The 22,114-nt window shown below is 36.8% G+C and overlaps 1 protein-coding gene across 2 annotated transcripts in view; it reads left to right on the forward strand.

Annotated features, from left to right (window-relative positions):
* The window catches only part of SNTG1 (syntrophin gamma 1), a 320,654-nt gene that overhangs the window by 195,165 nt on the left and 103,375 nt on the right, over positions 1-22,114 (forward strand). For both annotated transcript variants that reach the window (XM_066563043.1, XM_066563052.1), the window contains 2 exons: positions 14,832-14,934; positions 16,344-16,426. In XM_066563043.1, the coding sequence (XP_066419140.1) occupies positions 14,832-14,934; positions 16,344-16,426 (186 nt within the window). The remainder of the gene's footprint in view (positions 1-14,831; positions 14,935-16,343; positions 16,427-22,114) is intronic.

Here is a 22,114-nt window from a genome sequence, read left to right on the forward strand (position 1 = left end):
TAATACTTACTCTTTCATAGAGCTGCTGTTTTCTGTCTAAGACTTGAGTAATAACAATAACAATAATAATAGTAAACTGATGTCGCCTTAGCTATCCTGGTATAAGTAATGAAAATACCTGTTATTAAATATCCTAATGCTTATGAAATTTGAGCTAACAATAATCTGTCAAATATTTCAGCACTGATTTGAAATAAGTGCCCATCAAGTGGAAAAGAACCTAACAGCTGTAAATAGCCTGTTTTAGCTGTTTTCAGCTCTGTGGTGGAAATTCCTGGAATCTGGATATATCCTGGAGCAGTATTCTTAATGTGTGTTCATCTGCTTTCCTAATCTGGTTATAGCTATGTTTTATTAGTGTTTAAATAATTTTTGAAATTGTGCCAAACTCTGTAAAAACTTGAATTTATTAGAGTACTATAATGTTAGACTTTTAAAATATGTTAATATGTTTCTAGTCTTCCTAATTTATATTTCCATTTCTTTTTCTCAAGATACCTGTAGTTCTGTTAGTCATTTTATTAAGATATCATCTTTTAAAACTACTCATCATTACTGCTGAGTTTTAATAGAAGGGAGTAGAACATTCCATCATGACTAATACCAAGCCTACATGATTAATATTGTTATTTCCTTATTACATAGCTACAGTCCTCAAAGCAAAAATCCATTAGGGTTTAGCGGGATAGAGTGAAAGATTGAATCACCAGTTACAGCACAACATCCTTCAAATAACTGTCCTTGGTTCCTCCTTTGTCATACAGGTCTATTAATTCTGAAAGCCTGAGCTGCAAAGAAAAGAAACAGTTAAGGAGTGGATTTAAAGCATGTACCATCAAATATGCTTTGTTTGTGACCTTGTTTACATTGATATTTTTACTGTAAAGGCTCAGGTTTCTCTTCTTCCTTAGGAGGCAAATAGAAATATTTTCATCTTTATTTGTACATGAGTGCACTTTACCCTCCAAAAGACTTTTTGAAATATTTCATTCTGCACAGCATCTCCTGGTTGTGGAGCTAAACCTCAATTACACTTTAGTTCTGGGACCCAGTGTTTTTCTTTCTGGGCACAGCCTCCAAAAGGTAGAAAAATTAAACAGACACAAAACACTCCAACTTAATGTAGGAAAAATGAAAACTCCTATGGACATGGAAATTATCTTCTCTGGTCACTATTAAGATTTTATTTACTCATGATAACTAGAAAATACTATCCAACTGGCACCAGTTATGTTTTCTTTAAACAGGTAGCAACCATGTGATATAGACTGAAAGCAAATGTTCACCTCCAAAAGGCAACTTCTGTATTTCTAATGGCTTGATGTGGACCTGAGAGAGCAGTGGGAAGACTAGAGCAGGTGTACTCATTAATTAGCCAGGAGGTGTGCTCAAAGAACTGCAAATGTGCACACACATAGTCTTCTGACAGCTTTCCAGCAGTTAAAATACCCGTTTTAACTCTTCAGAAATTTCATTGTTCTCACTATAGTAAAATCAAGTGGGTGCCAGGAAAAAGCTTTTAATCCAGGGATTATCTAACACCTATACATATTTTTAGGTCTTTTTTTCTCTACATTGGGTCTTTGTCTTTTGACAGTTTGATCGGTGGAGGAGGAAGAGGAAAGGAGAATGGACTCTATATAATTTTTCAATAGTATCCAGTGTTGGCCTGTTCCAGCCAGATACATGGAGGTTTCCAGATGGCCCACCCCATACTTCTCAACCACTAGTATGGTACAGTATGGTACTGGTGTTTTGGTATCTGTTTGTCAGCACTGGGCCTATTTCTGGATGTTTTTGGTTGTTTTTTTTTTTTTTCTTTTGCCCTGATAGTACTGATGCTGCTATACAAGTTTAGTTTGGTACTACCTGTTTCTTGTTAGCTGTTTTGAAAGACTGTGGCCAGTAAAACAGCTTGCAGTAGTAAGAGTTTCACAGGTCACAAGAAGAACTTCTGTGCAGGATTGGTTACTGAGGGAAGAAGCTCTTCAGTAAAAAATTACAACAGTTGCACGTTCTCTAGATTTTTTGGGCAGACACCTGCAAGAGTTACCTCCCTGTGCTGTTAATCCTTTTCTGAGAAAAATGGGAAATAGTCACTCCTCAGGCTGAATTGGCATTACCAGGATAATGACATCTATCTTTAAATGTGATCTAGGAAATGTTCATAGCTCTATTCCACTTCACTTGCCCTTGTCAAGCCAGTAGTGATTGAGAGCATTTAAAAGATTTTAATTGTGCTGACCTGTTAAAAGGAATTTTCAAGGGATTGTTCTACATCAGTAAACTCCCATATTTAAGCATTGGCTTGCAGTAGGAAGTAATGAGGAGGTTTCTAGATTTTCTGAAATGCATTCCCTTCTTATACTATTCTGAGTATGAAGTATTTATGTAGTAAATGGATAGACAGGCATGTTTCACAAAATTTCCACCATTTTTCAGATTTCTTGAGGTTTTTTTGATATTGTTTGTTCAGTTTGTTCCCATATGTTTATATGGGAAATCAAATACAAAACATATTCAAAATCCCTTGTGCACTTCAGGTCATGTGTGATTTCTGAATGAATGATTGCAGAGAAATGTTGGTGAGAGCTAAAGTTTACCATAATGAACGCTAACAGATAAAATATTTTATTTAAATATCCATCACCATGAAAGATTGCAAGTTTTCACAGACAATAAAGCATCTTTCCATCAACCAATAAGTGAGGTTTTAGGGTAAAGTGAATCACCTACACAACAATGGCAACAACAAATCTATGAAACAAATTTTTTTTTTTTCCAATTAAAACACTGGGAGCTTTGGAAATTGAAGGCTTAAAAGACATTTAAATATTTGATTTTACTTCTACAACTGCAGCTTTTAGAATTCCAGGACCTTTATATCTGAACAGGAAAGTGCTATCTAAATGTGGGCATCCTTTGTTGAGTCAAAGCATCTGTATATTATGTTCATTAAATATCATGGGGCAATGTGGCATCAGCAGTGTTTTTCTTATTTTCTGAATTTTTATAGAAAATGAGAGCACAAAGAAAATTGTAAAACTAGAATTATTAAGGTTTGAGAGGCTTGAACTTTCTAAAAGTGAGACCTGTAGTTCATGCACTCATTTTTAATATTCTAGCATAATAACCTAGCAGCAATGTAATAGAATTATACAAATCATTCTGGTTTTCTTTTATTGTTGATGTTGCAAATTTTGTTCCTGAAAACACATTCACTCTATATAATAGTCAATAATTTATTGTTTTTATAAGATTTTATAGTTGCAAATGGTAATTAACTGCTGACAAGAATGGATTTCTGTGGTGTTATTGCTTAATTAAGAAAATAAGAAAAGGTAAAATAAGGGTTGCAACCCTTATAAGTAGCCTAATCACTTTTGATTAATATATTAGATTTATGCTTAATTTTGAAAGTTACATAGACCTCATGCTATAAACTGATTAAAACTGTAATTCAGTGCTTTTTTGTCATTGTGCTGAAATAAAATCTTTTTTACTTCTTTGGAATTATATGCTAAGCTTTTTTGTTTCCAAAATATTTATAAATGTTCTCCAGTTAATTAAAATACAGCATGAGTACCTCCAAATCCAGTTTTGCCTTTAAAATTTAGACACTGATGAAAATGATTTTAAAAATGTTAAGGAAATATGATTTCTGAAATTTTCAAATTATAATTGTATTGGATCCCAGTTTAGCTGAATACGTATGTATTTGCCTACAATTATAAATTTACATATCATATTAAGCTGGGGAATTTCTTTTTTACAAATATTTTTGAAGAACAAAGTAATTTTCTCAACTTCACCCAGATGCAGTGCAATTAATCTGGGGCAGAAAAACTGCTATTGCATTAAATGGCATGAAAGTATGTTACAGAATCACAGAATTCTTATGTGTTTTCCCAGCTGAGAACTTTTCCCACTGGGCACTTTCCCTGAAGTACTAAAATAACTTTCTCAGAGATTAGATCCTGAGCAGCCAAGAAGCTTAGAAGAATTAACTGCTTATATTGATCTAAAGCATTACTTCAAATACAGATTTGTCCAGGAATTTTTTTTCTTTGTCATATTGAAGTTGATAACATTCAAAACTGAACAAATAGGAATAGGTTTGTAGAGTAATATTTATTCAAATATAGAATTAGAATTTGATTTCAAACTCTTTAGGACCACTTTTTATTCATTTTTCATGAGCATTTATATTCTGGTGCTTGATTAGTGTGACTGTTCATGAACACTAAATGTTAAGGTCATATTTGCCAACAGCAAATTTTATATTGAATATGTAAATGTGAAATTTGCTACCAGCAGTGTGTTTGACCCCAGCCTTGCGATGGGATTAGTGTGAACAATCTCTTGGTCTGGGAATGATATTTTTTTTTTTCCCCAGACCTGGAGCTCTGCATAGTCAGGCAAAATGTTCAAGCCATGCAACACTTATATTGTTTTCAGCAATTATAGACATATGTCTGTTCATAAAATTTCTTAAAATTTTAAGACTGTACTTCAAAATACTGTGTCAACTGGATATTTTTCACTCTTCAACCACTAGGAGCAGAAACAATAGCTGGCATGTTATACAGTCTGGTAATGTGTATGCATTTTGAATACTACTAATGAGGCCTTCAAAAATTGTAAACATAAAAAAATTGTACTTGTTTAGTATTTAGTAGCTGTCTTAGAAACTTCATGGAGAATTCAACCAGGAGGGAGTTGTAAGAACAACTTTTTGACTAAAAAGAGCAGGAGATTCTTATATATTTAATAGATTATTAAGCAGCTTCATTGTTTCATTAATAATCAGGGTTAAAAAGGTCAAACTATTCAAGATCATTACTATAATAAGAAAAAAATGTCCATCACAATCAACTATGAAAAGAAAGAAGTCCAACATCTTTAAATGAATAATTTGATTAGAATTATTTCTTCCTGTTGAGGAGTACACATTACCTGAAAAATTTGAAGACCCTAATTACAAGTTATTGTCTAGTTTCTGTCACAGTTTACTGGGAAAAAACATTTCCCCTTTTTACTTTGTTTTGATTTTTACCCTTACTTTAAAAAGTTGAAAAAGCAAAACTTCTGTATGAAGCTTTTTTTTTTAGTATAATATGTTCCAGCAAAAGAAAAATACATATCCATTCATAAGAGGGTTTCTAGTGATCATCATTTGAATTGTAACTTGGTAAGTCTAGGAATCATGCAGATAAATGGAAAATTGTGCTTTATCCTTTAAATATTGATTTTTTTTCTTCTTTCTGTAACATGGGTAATATCTTTAGCCTTTTGCTATATTTTGTATTTTATGTGACTTTTGTATTGGGAGTGGAGAGTCATAAGTACAAGGTTATTCTTCTAAGGTTTTCCTGGACAATTGCTAAAATGTGGCTTTTGGTTTTGAGAGATAATATACAATGTTTTTGTTCAATTCAGCTCATGATAATGTGCTGGATTATGTTGTTTTCTCTTACACTGTTGGATAGATCATGTGTTATACACTCTATTTTTTTCTAGAATAGTCATTGCATTATCATACATTGTGTGCTGTAACACTTGCAGGCCATGAGCAAAATCTTAATATTCTACAAAGGAGATACTGATATTATTACCTGTTGTGCTGGTTTTCACATTTCATTAATTAGTAATTTAATGACTGAAACTCTGGCCTGTATACAGCACAAAGTTTTTGTTTGGGGCAGCTTTTATCACCAGAAAGTGTTATTCCCATACAGTCTATCATTTTTTGCAGGTTGGTGGATGGTAATCAAAAGCTGGCTTAAATAGATGTTGGGGAAATCTGTGATGGGATATTTAGTTGGTGTATATTATACCTACCTTAAATAATTTTTTTTTTTTAGTCCAAGAGAATGTGTTTTATTAAATTTTTCTGCTTTCATTTAAAGATGATTTTATTGATCTCTTACTATCTGAAACCCTTATTAGAGAATAGCACCACCAACGACTGGTTGGTAGCCTACAAGTAATTTGTAAATTACAGTTCTGGCTTATGCTCAACACTTTATATTACATTGGACTAAAATCCACTAAAATGATACTATTTGTATGAGTAATAAAGATTGATTCCACAAGAGTTTTGTGCAGATATGATGAGTCAGAAGAATTTCTACATATTATCCAAGTATTAAAATATGGCCTGCTTAAAAGAAAAGAAAAAAAATTTGAATTTTTGTCATGCATCTTTGAAGATAAATGTGCAAAGCCTCTGGAGCCTACTTAAAATGTGTTATAGGTGCTACAGATGTTGATAGATTTTTCTGAATATTCTCCATGACTAATTGGAAGGAGAAAAAGCCCCAAACAACATTGTCAGCATAGACTACCATCATGGTTGCTTTCCAATTATTATGAAGTCCAAAAATCTTGTATCTTAAATTACAAATCCTCTGTAGGTTGATGGGAAAGCCTATCATTCATCTGTCTGTACACACCACTGCACACACAATGCTGTGCAAGCCTGTGGAAAGCTGTGCAGAAGTCAATCGGTGCTGTTGCAACACTGGTGTAAAGGCTTCTCCCATTTTTTTAGGAGTGTTGTTTGCTTAAGGGGTTCACACATTTCTCCCAAAAAAGCTTTGGTAAACATCTGGTTTTGACAATGTTGATTAAATTGATCCCAAACAAAATCTGGCTCCTGTTTAAATTTCTGAGCTCTGCTGATGAGAAGTTTACTGCCATATATACAGTTTAATGAAAGTGTGTTGTATATGAAGATGAAATATACGGGTAAATCAAATGAGTTGGAATCTGAATTAGGCTTATGGATTTATAACATTTGACTAATGGTGGAGTTGAGTAGGTTGCCTAAATACAAGTGGGGATTTTATAAGTCTCATAGAGTTGTAATATACAGTAAGAATCACACAGAATCACCAGGTGGGAAGAGACCTTCAAGATCATTGAGTCCAACCCAGCCTTAACACCTCAACTAAACCATGGCACTGAGTGCCACATCCAGTCTTTTTTAAACACATCCAGGGATGGTGACTCCACCACCTCCCTGGGCATACCATTCCAGTGCTTTATCACCCTTTCTGTAAAAAAACTTTTTCCTAATATGCAACCTATATGTCCCTTGGCCCAGCTTAAGACTGTGTCCTCTGGTTGTGTTGGTTGCTGTCTGGAGAAAGAGACCAACCCCCATCTGACTACAGCCACCCTTCAGGGAGTAGTAGAGAGTGACAAGGTCACCTCTGAATCTCCTTTTCTCCAGGCTAAACACCCCCAGCTCCCTCAGTCATTCCTCACAGGGCTTGTGTTCCCAGCCCCTCACCAGCCTTGTTGCCCTCCTCTGGATGCGCTCAAGCCTCTCAATGTCCTTCCCAAACTGAGGGGCCCAGAAGTGGATACAGCACTCAAGGTGTGGCCTCACCAGTGCCAAGAACAGGGGAAGGATGACCTCCCTGCTGCTGCTGGCCACTATTCCTGATACAGGCTTTAACTACCTGGAAGTTTTTTATTGTCCAAAAGTATTCAAGTTTCCTATTTCATATTAAAAAAAAATTGTAAATTACATGCTGTTTAATTTCAAGCACACTGAGAAAAATTCCATTGGTATTCCTGTCATTTTCAGTGTTTTTAAGAGATTTATCTTGTTCCTCTTGGCCAGTTGCTTTGGAAGCCATTACATATCTAATTTGAAAATATGTGTTCATGAATTAGCTTCGACAGAGAGAAAGTGCCCAGCAGCCGAATACATAATCACATTTAAAAAGTGGAACATCTGTGAGTGTTTAAAGTGGAGAACTTCGTAAAACTGTGTAACTACAAAGTTCATTTACCGTAGTTGAATAATCCTGGAGAAGTAGAGCCATTCATGGAGTAGATAATGTGAAAACAAAGATAGGCAGTTCTGAACTCTGGCATGTACTCACTACTAATAGATACACCAAAAAAGCTCATAAAGCTTGGAAAGAGTTTGGCTTGAAGTCTTCTAGTTCTTTGAGGTTTTTTTGGTGTTTGTGTAGGTATTTTCTTGTCCTGAATAGCTGCCTATCATGTAGAGCTGAATGGCTATTAAATGCATCTTTGTGTATTTCTTCAATGGACCACAGTCCCACACAAGTAGTAGTCCATAGGTTGAGAATCATTAACAGGACCCATTGTTTGATATTGAAATGAACATTTGCATTAGAATCAACCACCAGTTGAGATGATAGAATATACTGGCCGATCATGATAAATAGTGTATTATAGTTGGGATCTATTTAAGGAATTGTTAATTTTTGTATTTCAGAGTATGGAGTATGGTATAAAATGTTTCAGTTCAAGGACCCATGATGTCCCATATGACCTATGAGTCATGGCCTCCAGGGTGTGTTCTCAGTTTTGGAAGACATAGCATTTTTTAATTCCTTGCGTTTCATAGTTTGTGTATTGGAGTAATGGCCTTCTAATTATTTACTATGAACTATGATGACCAGTATGTGCAGCTTTTAGAGAAACAGAATTCAAAATTAGGGTATATGACTTAAGAATGCAAATTAGGCACTTAAGAGCAGTATTTTTTGAGTGATATTAGTGATACTAAGATTAAGGGAAGAAAAACAGGAAAATTCTGCAGACTTTTTTTTTTTGTTTGCATTGATACCTTTTGCTAAGGCACTGCTGTATTACCTTTCAGAACATAAACATGCAGCTAAGCAATAATTAGTTGCAGCATACTACTATTGAAAGAGCAATAGACATTTTCGTGTTGATTGTGGAACATAAGAAAAGTTAAAGAGTTCCAGAAAGCTGCAGTCAGATCTTTTAGACAAACTTGGAAGTGCTCCATTCTGCAAGTTTTAAACTTAAAAGTTTGAAATCATATTCTTTTTGTGCATTGAAGAAAGAGCTGTCAGGAGTCTATGTCTTCTGTGGGATCTATATTTGGTCTTCTATTGCCTGGTGGATATTTTTTATTTTGTAGGTTAATTATGTTTTCAATAATTTTTTATTAAATTAATCTCTTTCTCCTACTTCCTCATTACACTTATTCATATTGCTTGCATCTGATTATTTTAGTCATTCCTGTGAAGGAAATTCTGTACAGGCCTCTCAGTGTTAGCTAATATAAGCAGCCTACTTGGCATGTAGTCTTGAAAGATGATGAAATCTATTTTTAAAGGAGGATCACTTAGTTTTCTACTAATGCTTTATACAACGGTGTCAAGGCTGCATGTTCTGGTACTTCTGTGACTAAAGCCCATGAGCCTGTGAAAATAGGTAGAGCAAGGATCAATGAAGGAAGCCTGAATATATCTATAAGATGACTGGTATGATGCTGTACATCTGAGAAACCACCTAATGGTCTAGCTAAAACATGTGCTGTCACCTGGGATCAAGAGTAACTTTTCTTCTAAGTGGCCAGTCTGATGGGACTTGTCAAAGAGCATCAAACTCTCAATCTCTGTGTGTATTACTCTGAAATGATCTTTTCTGTAGTGCCGTGGTAGCTGGAACATTCACGAAGCAAGTGCTTCTTCAATTCCATTGCTTTTTCATCTTGCAGGTCCATAAACCTCTATCTGCACTTCTCAGAAGAACTCTTTAGTGGTGGGCACTGGAGGGTGTCTTGGCTGTAAATTCCTATGTTACTGCATCCCCCTGCACTTTTTCAAAACAGTGCTAGCAGCAGGATACCAGCAGAAGAGAGCTCAGAATAGAAGGTCTTCCTGTGTTTTTGGGAAGTGCACCACTCAGCCCTCCAGTTCCTGTCCCTTGTTTGAGATGGCCCCCAATTCTAGTGCCCTTTGGGTTTGCATCTAAATACCTAACATGGTTTTTGGAGCCAGAAAGCAGAAAATTTAAAATGTGCAATTGTGATAGTGTCAAACTATAGTCTGAAGTATACTTCAGTCTGAAGTGGAACTTCAGACTGTGCAGTCTGAATAGGAACTTCTGTCATAAAATTGTGTTCTATATACAGCCATATACACCATACGCAGTTTGCTCTGTATATTGGAAAGAGAAATTTTCTGAAGGGAAGAAGCTTTGATATCTCTTGATAATATATTTCTTGATTAACTTCAATTATTAGCAAATACCGTGATAAATATTAAGTCATAGGAATTAAAAACTCACTATGCACTGATGTGTTCCTAATGATTCTGTATTAATTACATGGCACTTTTACTAAATAAAGTAGTAGATTTTTTAAATAAACACAAATCTAAGACAGTTGTGTGCAGGAAGCCTTGTAGGTTTTGACCTCTGTGTGATTGTGTTAAAATGTGTGTTTTGTTATCTGCTGATGGACCTGATGCTTGGGCATTGTGTAACTGTAAAGTGGCTAGAAAGGTGTCTTCTACCTTTTCTTTTTTTTCTGTTTCCCAATCTGTATAGTTCAAGGTATTCACCAATAAATTGAATTTTTCTTTAAAAACTGAAGAGTGAAATTTGCTTCAATTCAATAGAATATAGATCTTGGCATCTAATAAGTGTTCTGTTTTAAATCCTTACCACTTAACTGGTGGGTAAATTTCGCTGGTAATTTGAGAGGGGATTTGCAGTCTTATTCAGGAAAGAATACTTACAGAAGGGACTTCATCCTTCATTGCTTTCCTGAATATATTGAGAGAGACTTCAGCATATGCTCAAATGTTTTCTTGAACTGGGAATTTGAAAGGGTTTATAAAATTAAAAGGCAGTATCATTGTAGACATTATTAAAAATTTGGATTAGTGTTGTTGCTATGTAGATATTTTCTTCAGCAATATCACACATCACCATAAAATTTACTTTTTCAAATAGCTCCCTTACAGTCATTACAGTTATTGCGTAAAAATATAGTCACTGTCGCTCCAGAAACTCTGACTCTCTTGTCACTATTTCACACAGCTACTGGCTCAGACATGCACAACTGGGTTTTTTACCTATCTCATTTCATTCGTGAACATCCTAACTTTATATAGGGCTATTTGTTGTAGAAGTAAATTAATTCTTGGTCCTGCTAGTAGTAAGGTTATACGTTGCATAACAAAGTTTATTGACAATATTTAATGCTTCTGTTTGTACAGGTCTTTCCATATGTACTCATTTTGAATTAAAAATATATTATATGGTTTTTAAAACAGCAGCAGGAATTCAATATATATAGCCATAATGTTGATGAGGAGATGCTAAGATTTTTCTTTGTCGTGGCTTTTTCCTGTTACAGGGGTGATTTCGTTAGATGCTGTGTACCAACAAATGAATAGTTGGTATTATTCACTAGTTGAAATAAAAACATAAAGCTAAATAAAGTAATAACAGCAGTACTAAATATCTTTTTATAATATAATCCATACAACTTCTATATCAACATATTAAGTGTTACCATTATTCATTTTTAACTAGAAAAATGAAAACTTGACATAGGTAAATTAATATGCCTAAAATCTAAGGCTTCACAGAATATCTCCAAAACATTAACAAAAAAATCTATCTTGACTAGTCTTGAATAGATTATCTTGAATAGTCTATATAGCCTGTGAAAATAAAAATAGATCATTGCCTTTCAATGATCCAAACAATAAGCAATTCTTTTTAATGGTGTCTGGTCATGCATTTTCTGCAATTTAGGACACGTTGTTTTAGAAATTGCCAGATCTCTTCTGAAGGGAGTTTCTCCATGGCCTACAATAGGAATATATAACCTCTTGGGAAATTGGAAATGTTAGGATTACTGCTGAGTTAAATTTTTGTCATACAAATATTCCCTGTATTTAGCACTGGGAATTTTGTGTTGAAGACCATAGTGAGTTCTCCCCTCAGTCTCCTCACTTTCAGGCTGAACATAGCAAAAGTGACCTCATATGGTTTCACCTTCAGACCCTTCACCATCCTCATGGCTCTCATTTAGACACTCTCTAATAGCTTGATGTCTTTTTTATATTGTGGTTCCCTACGCTGCCCCCAGCACTCAAGGTGAGGCTGCCCCAGTGCAGAGCAAAGCAGAGCAGGACAATGCCCTCCCTTGGCCAGCTGGAGATGTTTTGCCCAGGAGACATGGTTGGCTCTCCTGGCTGCCAGGGCACTGTTGACTCATAGTCCACTTGCCATCAACCAGGCTGACAAAATGTTTTAAATATTTTTATTTCATGCAAATTTAGACATGGCTTCTTTATTAGCAGTAGTGAATTGAAAATCTCTTTACTTATGTAGCTATGTTTCAGTAATATTGAATTTTTTGTTGACCATTTATACACAGTGGGAACGAGGCCCTAATTTAAATTCAGTACTGATACAGACTGTTATTTGTCATTATCTTTAGTAATTTGATTTTTCATTTCATATGTAAATTAAAGACAAAGAATGTAAAATAATAGTAAAGCTTTCAACTGAAAGCTAGAAAAAGACAATAAAGTAATTAAAATGCTCATTTTCTTCACCTAACCTTATTTCCCAGAATGGTATTGTTAATGACTAGAAAGTAAGCAAAATGGAATCGATAACTCATTTGCTCTTTGTTGCAATCATTACCTAGTAGTTTTCTCTTTTAATCTTTTATCTCTCTTTAGTCTTTATTCTGCATGTCAAAATCTAGTCACTTTCTGGATTATATGCTTCATACACTCCAAAATACATTTCACTGAATAAGTATTGCTGATTTCAACTGAATTGTGTTCCAGCTTAAAGTTTTCATCCTATGAGATAAAGAGGTTTGAGGGAGAGAGAGGTAAGAGAAAAAAGTCACAGTAGGCTACTTATGGCCTCTTACAGGCTTTGCAAAGCAATATATTATCAAGTGAAATCATGTAGACTCTTGGAAGAACGATTTAGGGCTGTTATTGTCTCAGCTTCTTTCACAGATGATATCCACTTACTCTTATCTTAAAAGGTGACTTTATAAATTAAAGTTAGTAATGCTGTAACTTCTTCACTTTTTTATTCTCTGTTCCTGAGTCAAAAAAGGAATACCTTTTTTTAACAGTAGAGAGAGTAGCTGTATTTTCCTGCACTTTGTCTGTCCACATCTGTCGAACCAATACAGAGGACATACCTGTAAGTTTCTGCTTTGGTTCTGACTATTCTGAACTGTGTGACTGCTACATAAGGGAGGAAAAGAATGAATTTTCTATGGAGGCTGAGGATATAGGATGGTATCTCCCATTGAATTCAGGACTTCAGAGTCTTGGTCTACTTTTCTGCACATTACAAGTCATCTGTCTAAGAAATAATTGCTTCTTACAAATTTTAAGATAGAAAATGCATCAGAACTGGGAACAGCTCATCAAAGAGACTCGTGTTTCAGCCTAAGTGATTCCATGATTCTGTGTTACAGATGAAGTTTTGGATGCAGTATAAGTTATTAAATCTGTTGTGGTGTTTCTGTGTTTATTTGCACTCATACTTGTAAATACATACTAAACTGCAAAATGTGCATTGGCTACCACTGTGCTATTTTAAACAATAAAGACCCTAAAATTTCAGTTACTGAATCAAATATTCTGTCATCATATTTCAGTCCTCTGTGGCAACCAGCCTGGGGTAGGCAATATTGTGTTTGAAGGCAAAGTTGACATTTTTTCCTGAAGAATTACTTTAAGTTTACACCATAATGCAGTGATTGCATGTGAAAGCATCCCAATGTATAGTTATACACATGCATGTAAATAACTCTGTTGAGTAGGTTATTGACAAGCATAATCAAAGAATAACAGTGCTTCATTAATTATTTACAAGGCTTTCTCACAAGCAGCAGCATGATAGAAGAGTTGCCTATGTGTTATCCAGCTACACAGGAGAAAAGGAGGAGATATATTTTTTAGTTTAAAATGATTGTCTAATGTCTCACTGTGTAGCAGCTCTCTCTCACAGCAGCTCTCAGCTGCCTGTAATCTGGCTCTTCACAGTATGAACACAGTCACTCAGAGAGACATGACATTCTGTCATTGTACACCCAAATTAAATCAGCCCTTGAAGAATTTTGAAGTTATAGAGGCAGAACAGGAAATGGTTGTTCTCTGAAACAGATCTGGTTGTTCTTGGCTCTCATAAACCAATTCAGATGTTCCTCCTCAGCCATTTAATACAGCATTTGGCTTAGTTGCTTTTGTGTCCTTACTGCTACTCTTGGGAGGTGCCTCGAGTCCCTAACTCTGCTGTATGTTTGGGATGTCTACAGCTGTCTCCCACAAAAGCTAAAGATGAACAGAAGCCGAAAGGGTAACTATGGGGAGAGTACAGGAAGGCTAAAAGTATTCCCAACTGGATAGGTTCTTTGCACATTCTGTGTCCAAAATGCAAGCTGCCCTTTGGCAAAAACCTAAGCTTGTGCTTATCTGAGATTTAAGGCTTAAAATAGGTTCTTTTCCTCTGTGTCTGTGATGAAGATTAGGTCTCTCATCCATACTGGAGCGCGTCAGCTAAATTTAACTCTGAGTGTTGGAAAGACTTGCTCATAGGATTATGGTACAGCTGTGGAAACTACTGCTGTTGTTTTGGTTGAGGATTTATAAGACAAGAGAAAATATATATGCAAAGAGAAAAGTATGTATTTCTTTTTTAAAATAAATACATGCTAGGGGGGATGATTCCGGACCTGAAAGAAGAAGTTACATAGCAGAATATTTTCAAGGAGAAAGTCTGCACAGGTCAAAGCCAGTACTAATACAGAAGGGTAATGCCCCTCTCACCCCATTAACTGTATGTGTGGCTAGGAACACAATAGACAAGTGCATAGCAAGCTTCACGTCTTGCCTTCTTCTCAAACAAATGTAATTGCAATAAACTGCTAAGCAGTTACATTCTGGAATGGGAAAGCTGTGTGGTGTTGCTTACATTTGCTAATGCATTCTGATAATGTGTTTATTTCAAGGTGTCTGCCTTTATTTCTTTTCCAGGTACAGGTCCTTCGCAATGCAGGGGAAGAAGTGACCCTAACTGTGTCCTTTCTGAAAAGAGCACCTGCTTTTCTCAAACTGCCACTGAATGAAGATTGTGCATGTAAGCCTTTATTACATGACCAAAGAACCCTCAATTCAGTACCCATGAACACTTGCAGCTTCTGAAACTACTGTGCATTGAGGGTGATTGACAGCAGCTGTTACAATCAGCATTGGTGTCTAAATATGAGTTGATCCTATTGCCAGGGCTTGTGTTAACACTGACTTCAAGAGAAAAAATGCTGTCTATGGTAGAAAAAACAGATAACCAGGCATTTGGCTGGTGTGAGTCAGTAAAGTTGCAAGTAAAACAGTAGAATTACATTAGTTTGCAATAGCTCACGTCCTGGTGCAGAGTATTTAAAATCAATTTTTTGGGCAGCATCAGCTAGTATTTTAGTCCCAGGGAGTTTATTCTTGTAAATGTGAAAATGAGATTGTGTGTATATATTTGGAGGACTTTGCTGTTTAAAATTCAGAGGCTTTGGTGGAGATGTCTGTGTGCCTAAGAATAAATTACTCTGGAATGATAAGTATTTTGTTTTAGTCCAAACTGAGTTTTAGTGAACTAGCCCCATGAGGGTCATATGGAGACAGCTGTCTTCCTTTAATTATATTAAATTGTAAGTGTGGATGCATAATTATAGACAATTGCAGCATATCTAACCATATTTATATATCAGCCTGTGCCTTTTGCCACCTCTGCTTTCCTTCTGCTTTTTGCTCTCTAAGAGAGTAAATTAAATTGCTCAAGTTTAAAGCAACAAAACAATAAATATTTGATTTGGATACTTACAGCCTTTAATTTTAAGTTAGTAGGAATTAAATAATCTAAATAATGAAATAGCATTTTATACAAGCATTTGATGGAACATTGTCTTTTTATTTTGCCTATGTATTAAATTTATATGAAACAAGAAAAAAAATCGGAACACTGTATTCTTAAATAAAAATGTATCCTAGTACCGTCTTCCTTTTATGAAAGGCTGTGGTATCACAGAGTGGCCTGAGTGATGCACAGGAATGTGCATTTGCATGGGTCCTATCATGTCACTTTTGAGGAGCAGCGCTGTAATTTCCTAAAACATTACAAGAGCATTTAGAACTGTACACTCCACTGAGAGTAACAAAAGGGTTATCTGACAAATTCCTTCCAATAAAAGCTGACAGAGAAGGTATACACTTCCCTTTTATTGTCAAATTTGAAAGAAACATTGTGGGATTTTTTTCTTACCAAGCAGACATTAACTTTTTTTAATCAAAGCATTGGGAAAGGTTTTCTTGAGCCTCCATTTAGCTTACAAAGGCAATCCACTCAAGCCAGAAAAGAGATACTGGCTGAATGGAGAAAGTAAATGAGTGTTATATATGATAGAAGTTTTTTGGGTTTGGGGAGAATGCATTCGTACATATACAAATATTAATTATAGATTAACAAAGAATTTTTGTGTGAATTTGTATTTGTATTAGGTGCCCCCAGTGACCAAAGCAGTGGCACATCCTCTCCCCTATGTGACAGTGGTTTGCATCTCAACTACCACCCCAACAACACGGTAAGAACATGGATCTCCTTGATGGAATTACACAGAAGAGTAGTTATAGTATAATAGCTAAGTGGAAGTACTAATAAAGGACATTAATAGGGAGGAGCTCTAGCTAACTCTGGAGACAGACAGTTCTGTAGAGGGAAAAAAGAGTAGCCAGAAATTATGGCTGGGAATTAAATGTGGCAAATTATTACAGCTGAGATTGTGCCATGATGCGTGAGATTACAGTTTACTTGGGCAGTAGGGATTTTGCAAAAGTTTTTCCTTCTACATTTTTTTCTCTGCATAGGAATTAAAGTTCTTCAAATGAAAATATATCTATTTATAAAAAAGGGGGAAAAGTTTTTGAGAATGTTTTCCATTACTTATATTACATGCATTTTCTAAAGCTTTTCTCAAAAGATGATTAGGTACATGTTTTTGCCTGTTTTTAAGGTGAAAGTGTTCTACTTCTGGTAATGTGTACTTGAAATCTTACCTGAAGTGGGATAACATTGTGGAGCAGAGTGTCTCTGGGATAAAATGCTACAGATGTCTGATCAGATATTTAATAAAAGACACCTTTGAAATGTAACAAGGGCCTTTAAAAATTTTTCTTAGCCACAAAATGCGAAATTTCCTTTATTTTATATAGATCTAAGGGTTTTTTGTTCAGTATTTGGCTTTGTGATACATGAAAATAGAAAAATAAACCAATATAGATCATAATTTAAAAACCTGAAACATAAGCCATACTGATCAGCTATTTAGTTTCCATCTTGTTTTATTGTACTTTCATATTTTCTATTAAATGTTTTAAATAGCAGCCCACAGATTTAAATACCAATACCACAGATTTAAACAGAATTACAATCTGGAAAACCCTTGAGAATTCTGAATATTTTAGGAAGTGGAATTTATAAATAGATAACATCAATAAAATTGATATCAAATAACAGTAAAAATACATGTAACTGGTGCAGCAATAACAAAATCAGACTTGTCTAAGGAATCTATATAGGTATGTATGTCTGTATGTAAAAAGGCTATGGCAGTAGATCCTAAACTGATTTATTCAACTAGCTGCTACAATTCTAATTTTGCTTTTATTATAAAAATCATGCTTTCATTTGTGAATTCTTTTTTTGCAGATGTCAAAACTGATCTAGATGAGCTGTAGTTTCTGTTGAACTGACAATAATTTACTGAAACCAAGTGTTTTTCTTTCAGTTTAAATAATATAATCTGGTATCACAAGCATATAATTCACCCTAAATTAAGTCTTCAAGTGAAGACCAAGATGTGGCTCTGACATTTCCCCTTGTCATGGGAACAGAGTTCTTCATAAAACCAAACCTCTGTATGAATTCCTGAGTTGTGTGCAACTCTTGTGCCACAGCTCTTCATTTTTCTCAGAATATTTTCTAGACAGAATTATGACATCTGGATAAACATGATCAGTGAGCACCTAGCTCATGGTTGGACATGAAGAGTTACAGTAAACAGAGTAAATTTAGGTGACTGGTCACTAGTGGGCTTCTGCTGTATCTTAGGCCCAGTGCTCATCAACATTTTGATCAGTGACTTGGGTTCAGGACTCAAAGGGATACTAAATAAGTTTGCGGAGGAACTTTTGATTCCCTCAAAAGCAGAGTCGCTTTACAGAGAGACCTTGACAAATCTAAGGGCTGAGCAGCCACCAACTTTATGAATTTTAACAAGGGCAAGAGCCGGATTCTGTCCCTGGGAGGACAGCCTCTGGATGTACAGATAGGCTGGGGAATGAGAAGCTGGTAAGCAGTGTCACAGAAAGGGACCTAGGGTCCTGGTCGATGGCAAAGTGAATATGAGCCAGCAGTGCCCTGGCAGCCAGGAGGGCCAGCCCTGTCCTGGGTTGCATCAGGCACAGCATCACAGCCAGGCAAAGGAGGGGATTGTCCTGCTCTGCTCTGCTCTGGGACTGCTTCACCTCGAGTGCTGGGAGCAGTGTGGGGTGCCATAGTATAAAACAGATACAAAGCTGTTAGAGAGCTCCAAAGGAGGTCAAGGAAGATGGTGAAGGATCTGGAGGAGAAGCTGTATGAGAAGAGGTCGCTTGGTCTGTTCAGCCTCAAGAAGAGGAGGCTGAGGGGAGACCTCATTGCAGTTACAGCTTCCTTGTGAAGGGAAGAAGAGAGGCAGACACTGATCTCTTCTTCTGTGTGACTAGTGATAGGACCCGAGGGAATGTTGTGTCTGTGATGTTTGGGTTGATATTAGAAAAAGGTTCTTTGCTTAGAGGATGGAACACTGAAACAGGCTCCCCAGGGAGGTGGTGACAGCATCAGCCTCACAGAGGGTAAGAGTTTGAAAAAACTCTCAGGAACATTGTGAGATTGTTTGGGATGTCCTGTACAGGGACAAGAGTTAGGGTTGATGAACCTTGTGGGTCCCATCCAACTCAGACATTCCATGATTCTGTGATGTACAGCCACAGTCTTCTTTCTTAATTTTATAGCCTTTTTCATTCACTCGAAGGAGGCTTTTGACTCAGAACTTTGAGTAGACGAGACTTTGGTCTTTTGTCAACAGTTTACAGAGTTATGCAGTCTAAAGGAAGGGTTAACATTTTTGTTGTAGCCATATCTAGGCCTACAGTTTGTACTTGAACTTTTATTGCGTTTCATCTTTTCCTTAAGTTTAATCACAGGTGAAGAAAGGTTCCCAGAAGCAGAGAGAAAACATTAAAAATTCAAGATGTTCAAAACAACATCCTAGCATAGTCTTCCTAGCCAATAATTTATTTATTTTTATAGCATCTGTGGAATTTCTTACCAGAAATTCAGTGTTTTAAATAAGTGAACTACCTGTGAAAAGCTTGCTGCTCAGCTAACATGATATTTATTGTGATATTTTGTTTCATATACGTAAAAGATATATGAACATATATGCAAAAGCAAAGTTCAAATTGGTAAAGCTTCATAATTCCATAGATCTTACACAGAATGCACACTCTAGAAAAATATAAGGTGTACTTAATTTTGGTAATATTTATATTATAGAAGATACCAGTAAAAAGAAAAAAAGAAATCTGAGATTAAAATGAATATAAATCAGCAGGTTTAATTTTACTGACATGTTGATATACTGTCACTTGTTACTTGGAAGAAGTGGCCAACCCTCAGCTGGCTACAGCCTCATTTCAGGTGGTTATGGAGAGTGATAAGGTCTCCCCGAGCCTTCATTTCTCCAGGCTAAACAACCTCAGCTCCTCCAGCATCTCCTCACAGGGCTTATGCTCCAAACCCTTTTCCAACCATGTTGCCCTTTTCTGGACATGCTGCAGCACCTCAATGTCCTTGTTGGAGTGAGGGGCACAGAACTGAACATGGTGCTCAAGGTGTGGCCTCACCAGTGCCAAATACAGGGGGACAGTCACTGCCCTGGTCCTGCTGGCCCCACTATTTCTGATCAGACCTGGATGCTGATGGCCTTCTTGGCCACCTGGGCACACACTGGCTCATGTTCAGCTGCTGTTAACCAGCACCCCTAGGTCCTTTCTCATCGTGCAGGTTTCTAGTCACTAGTGCTGCCTGGGGTTGTTGTGACAAAAGTGCAGGACCTGGAACTTTGTCTTGTGAATCTCATACAATTGACCTCAGTCCATTGATTCAGTCTGTCCAGATCCCCCTGCAGAGCCTTCCTACCCTTCAGCAGATCAGCACTCCTGTCCAATTTGATGTCAGCTGTGAACTCACGGTGCACTTCATCCCCTCTTCCAGATCAATATTAAATATTAAACAGTGTCAGCCCCAACACTGAGCCCTAGACAACACCAGTCATGACTGTTCACCAACTGGATGTATCTCCACTCACCACCACTCTCTGGGCCTCTCCATCCAGCCTTTTTCTTACCCAGTTGTCCTGGTTTAGGGCAAATCTGGGAGAAAACCTCCAAAAGGCACTCCCCAAAAAGCCAGCCCACACAGCCCCTCCCCCAAACTGGTTTGGAAAAATTTCCTTGGAGAGAAGTGGAAAGAACCTGTTTATTTAACAGGCAAGGCACTCTCCAGCACACAAAATGAACAATACCAGATGACAAAACTCATCCACTGCTCTAAAGAGATGACAAATTCAGAAAGTTTCTCCAGTGGGTGGTTGCTCAGTTATCGGTCACTCCGGCACTGGCAAAGGCTGTGGCCCAAAGCAGGCCCCAGCAGGCTACAAAGTGCAAATTCTCAGTGTTTCCCTGGATCCTGATCTGGAGCAGGTTCGAATGGTTCCAAGAAAAAGGGAAAGAAAAACAGTCCAGGGAAAACTCAGACTGCCCCAGCTAGCTAAACTAACTAAATAAAAAGCAAAGGGAGCGTGGCGTTATGCCCCATCCATGCCCACACAACTACAGTGGAGTTCTGTGTTCCAGAAGACTGTGGGGGAGAGTGCAGCTGATAACGAAACTCTGCGCTCCTTCTTCTCCCCACCTCATTAACATAACAGATGACTGGGGATACAAGCATCATAATGTCACCCTAGGACACCAGTGAATTGTGCACCCATGAGCACAGTTTCTCCAGGAGAATGCTGTGCCAAAGGCTTTACTAAAGTCCAGTCTGAAAACATCTACAGCCATTCCCTCATCCATTAGATTGGTCACCTGGTCATAAATGGAGATCAGGCTGGTCAGGCAGGATGTGTCTTACATGAACCTGTGCTGGCTGGGCCTGATTCCCTGGTTGCCCAGTACATGGTGTGGGATGGCACTCAGGGTGATCTGCTCCGTGACCTGCCCCAGGTCCAGCTGACAGGCATGTAGTTCCCCAAATCCTCCTTTTAGCCTGTCTTGTAGATGGCATTATATTTGCCAACTTCCTGTTAACTGAGATCTTGTTGGTTAGCCAGGACTGCTGGTAAATGATGGAAGTTGACTCACTGAGCACTTGTGCCAGCTCCCTCACTATCCTTCAGTGGATCCCACCTGGCCACATAGACCTGTATGTGCCTAACTGCTGCAGCAGATCACTGGCCATTTCCCCTTGGATTATGGTGGCTTCAGTCTGCTCCCTATCCCTGTCTCCCAGCTCAGAGGTTTGCTACCAGGCAAATAATTGGTCTTACTATTAAAGATTGTGGTAAAGAGGGCATTAAATACCTCAGCCTTTTCTTCATCCTTTGTTGCTGTGAGAAGGCACTTTGAAGAATCCTGCTCTCTCAGAAAAATAACATCATCATTAGCACTATTTTATAAAGCATTTTATAAAGAAAGAGGTGTTGTATTTTTAGAAACAGATGTTGATAATTTAGCTTTCTATAGCATTTCTCATGCAAATCGATATTCTTTAAGAAGGCTGGTCAAATTAGACTCTAGATATTTAAATACTCATTCTTTGTAGATATGATCATAAACATTATAAAGTTCAGTTTTCATATAAGCAATGTCTTCTGTAAGTAGGTAAAATTAAAATATTCATCACTTCAGCATGTAGTTTTGACAATTTTGACAATTTTCATCACATGTTAAATTCCATTCCTAATTACCATGTTTTGAGGTGATATCATTAGAAAAGATATGTATGTAAATGTGTACAGAGCCACAGGTAACTACTGAATTATGGTTCTATTGTGAATAATTTAGAGGTCCTATTCAGAATCTTTCCAGTGCTCACTAAAACTAATGACAAATGATTTAGGCAAAAATGGAATACTGCCAAATATAAGTCTTTGAAGTCTATCTCATTC

Source organism: Molothrus aeneus, chromosome 1 (genome assembly GCF_037042795.1).
Source record: "Molothrus aeneus isolate 106 chromosome 1, BPBGC_Maene_1.0, whole genome shotgun sequence".
Taxonomy (NCBI): Eukaryota; Metazoa; Chordata; class Aves; order Passeriformes; family Icteridae; genus Molothrus; species Molothrus aeneus.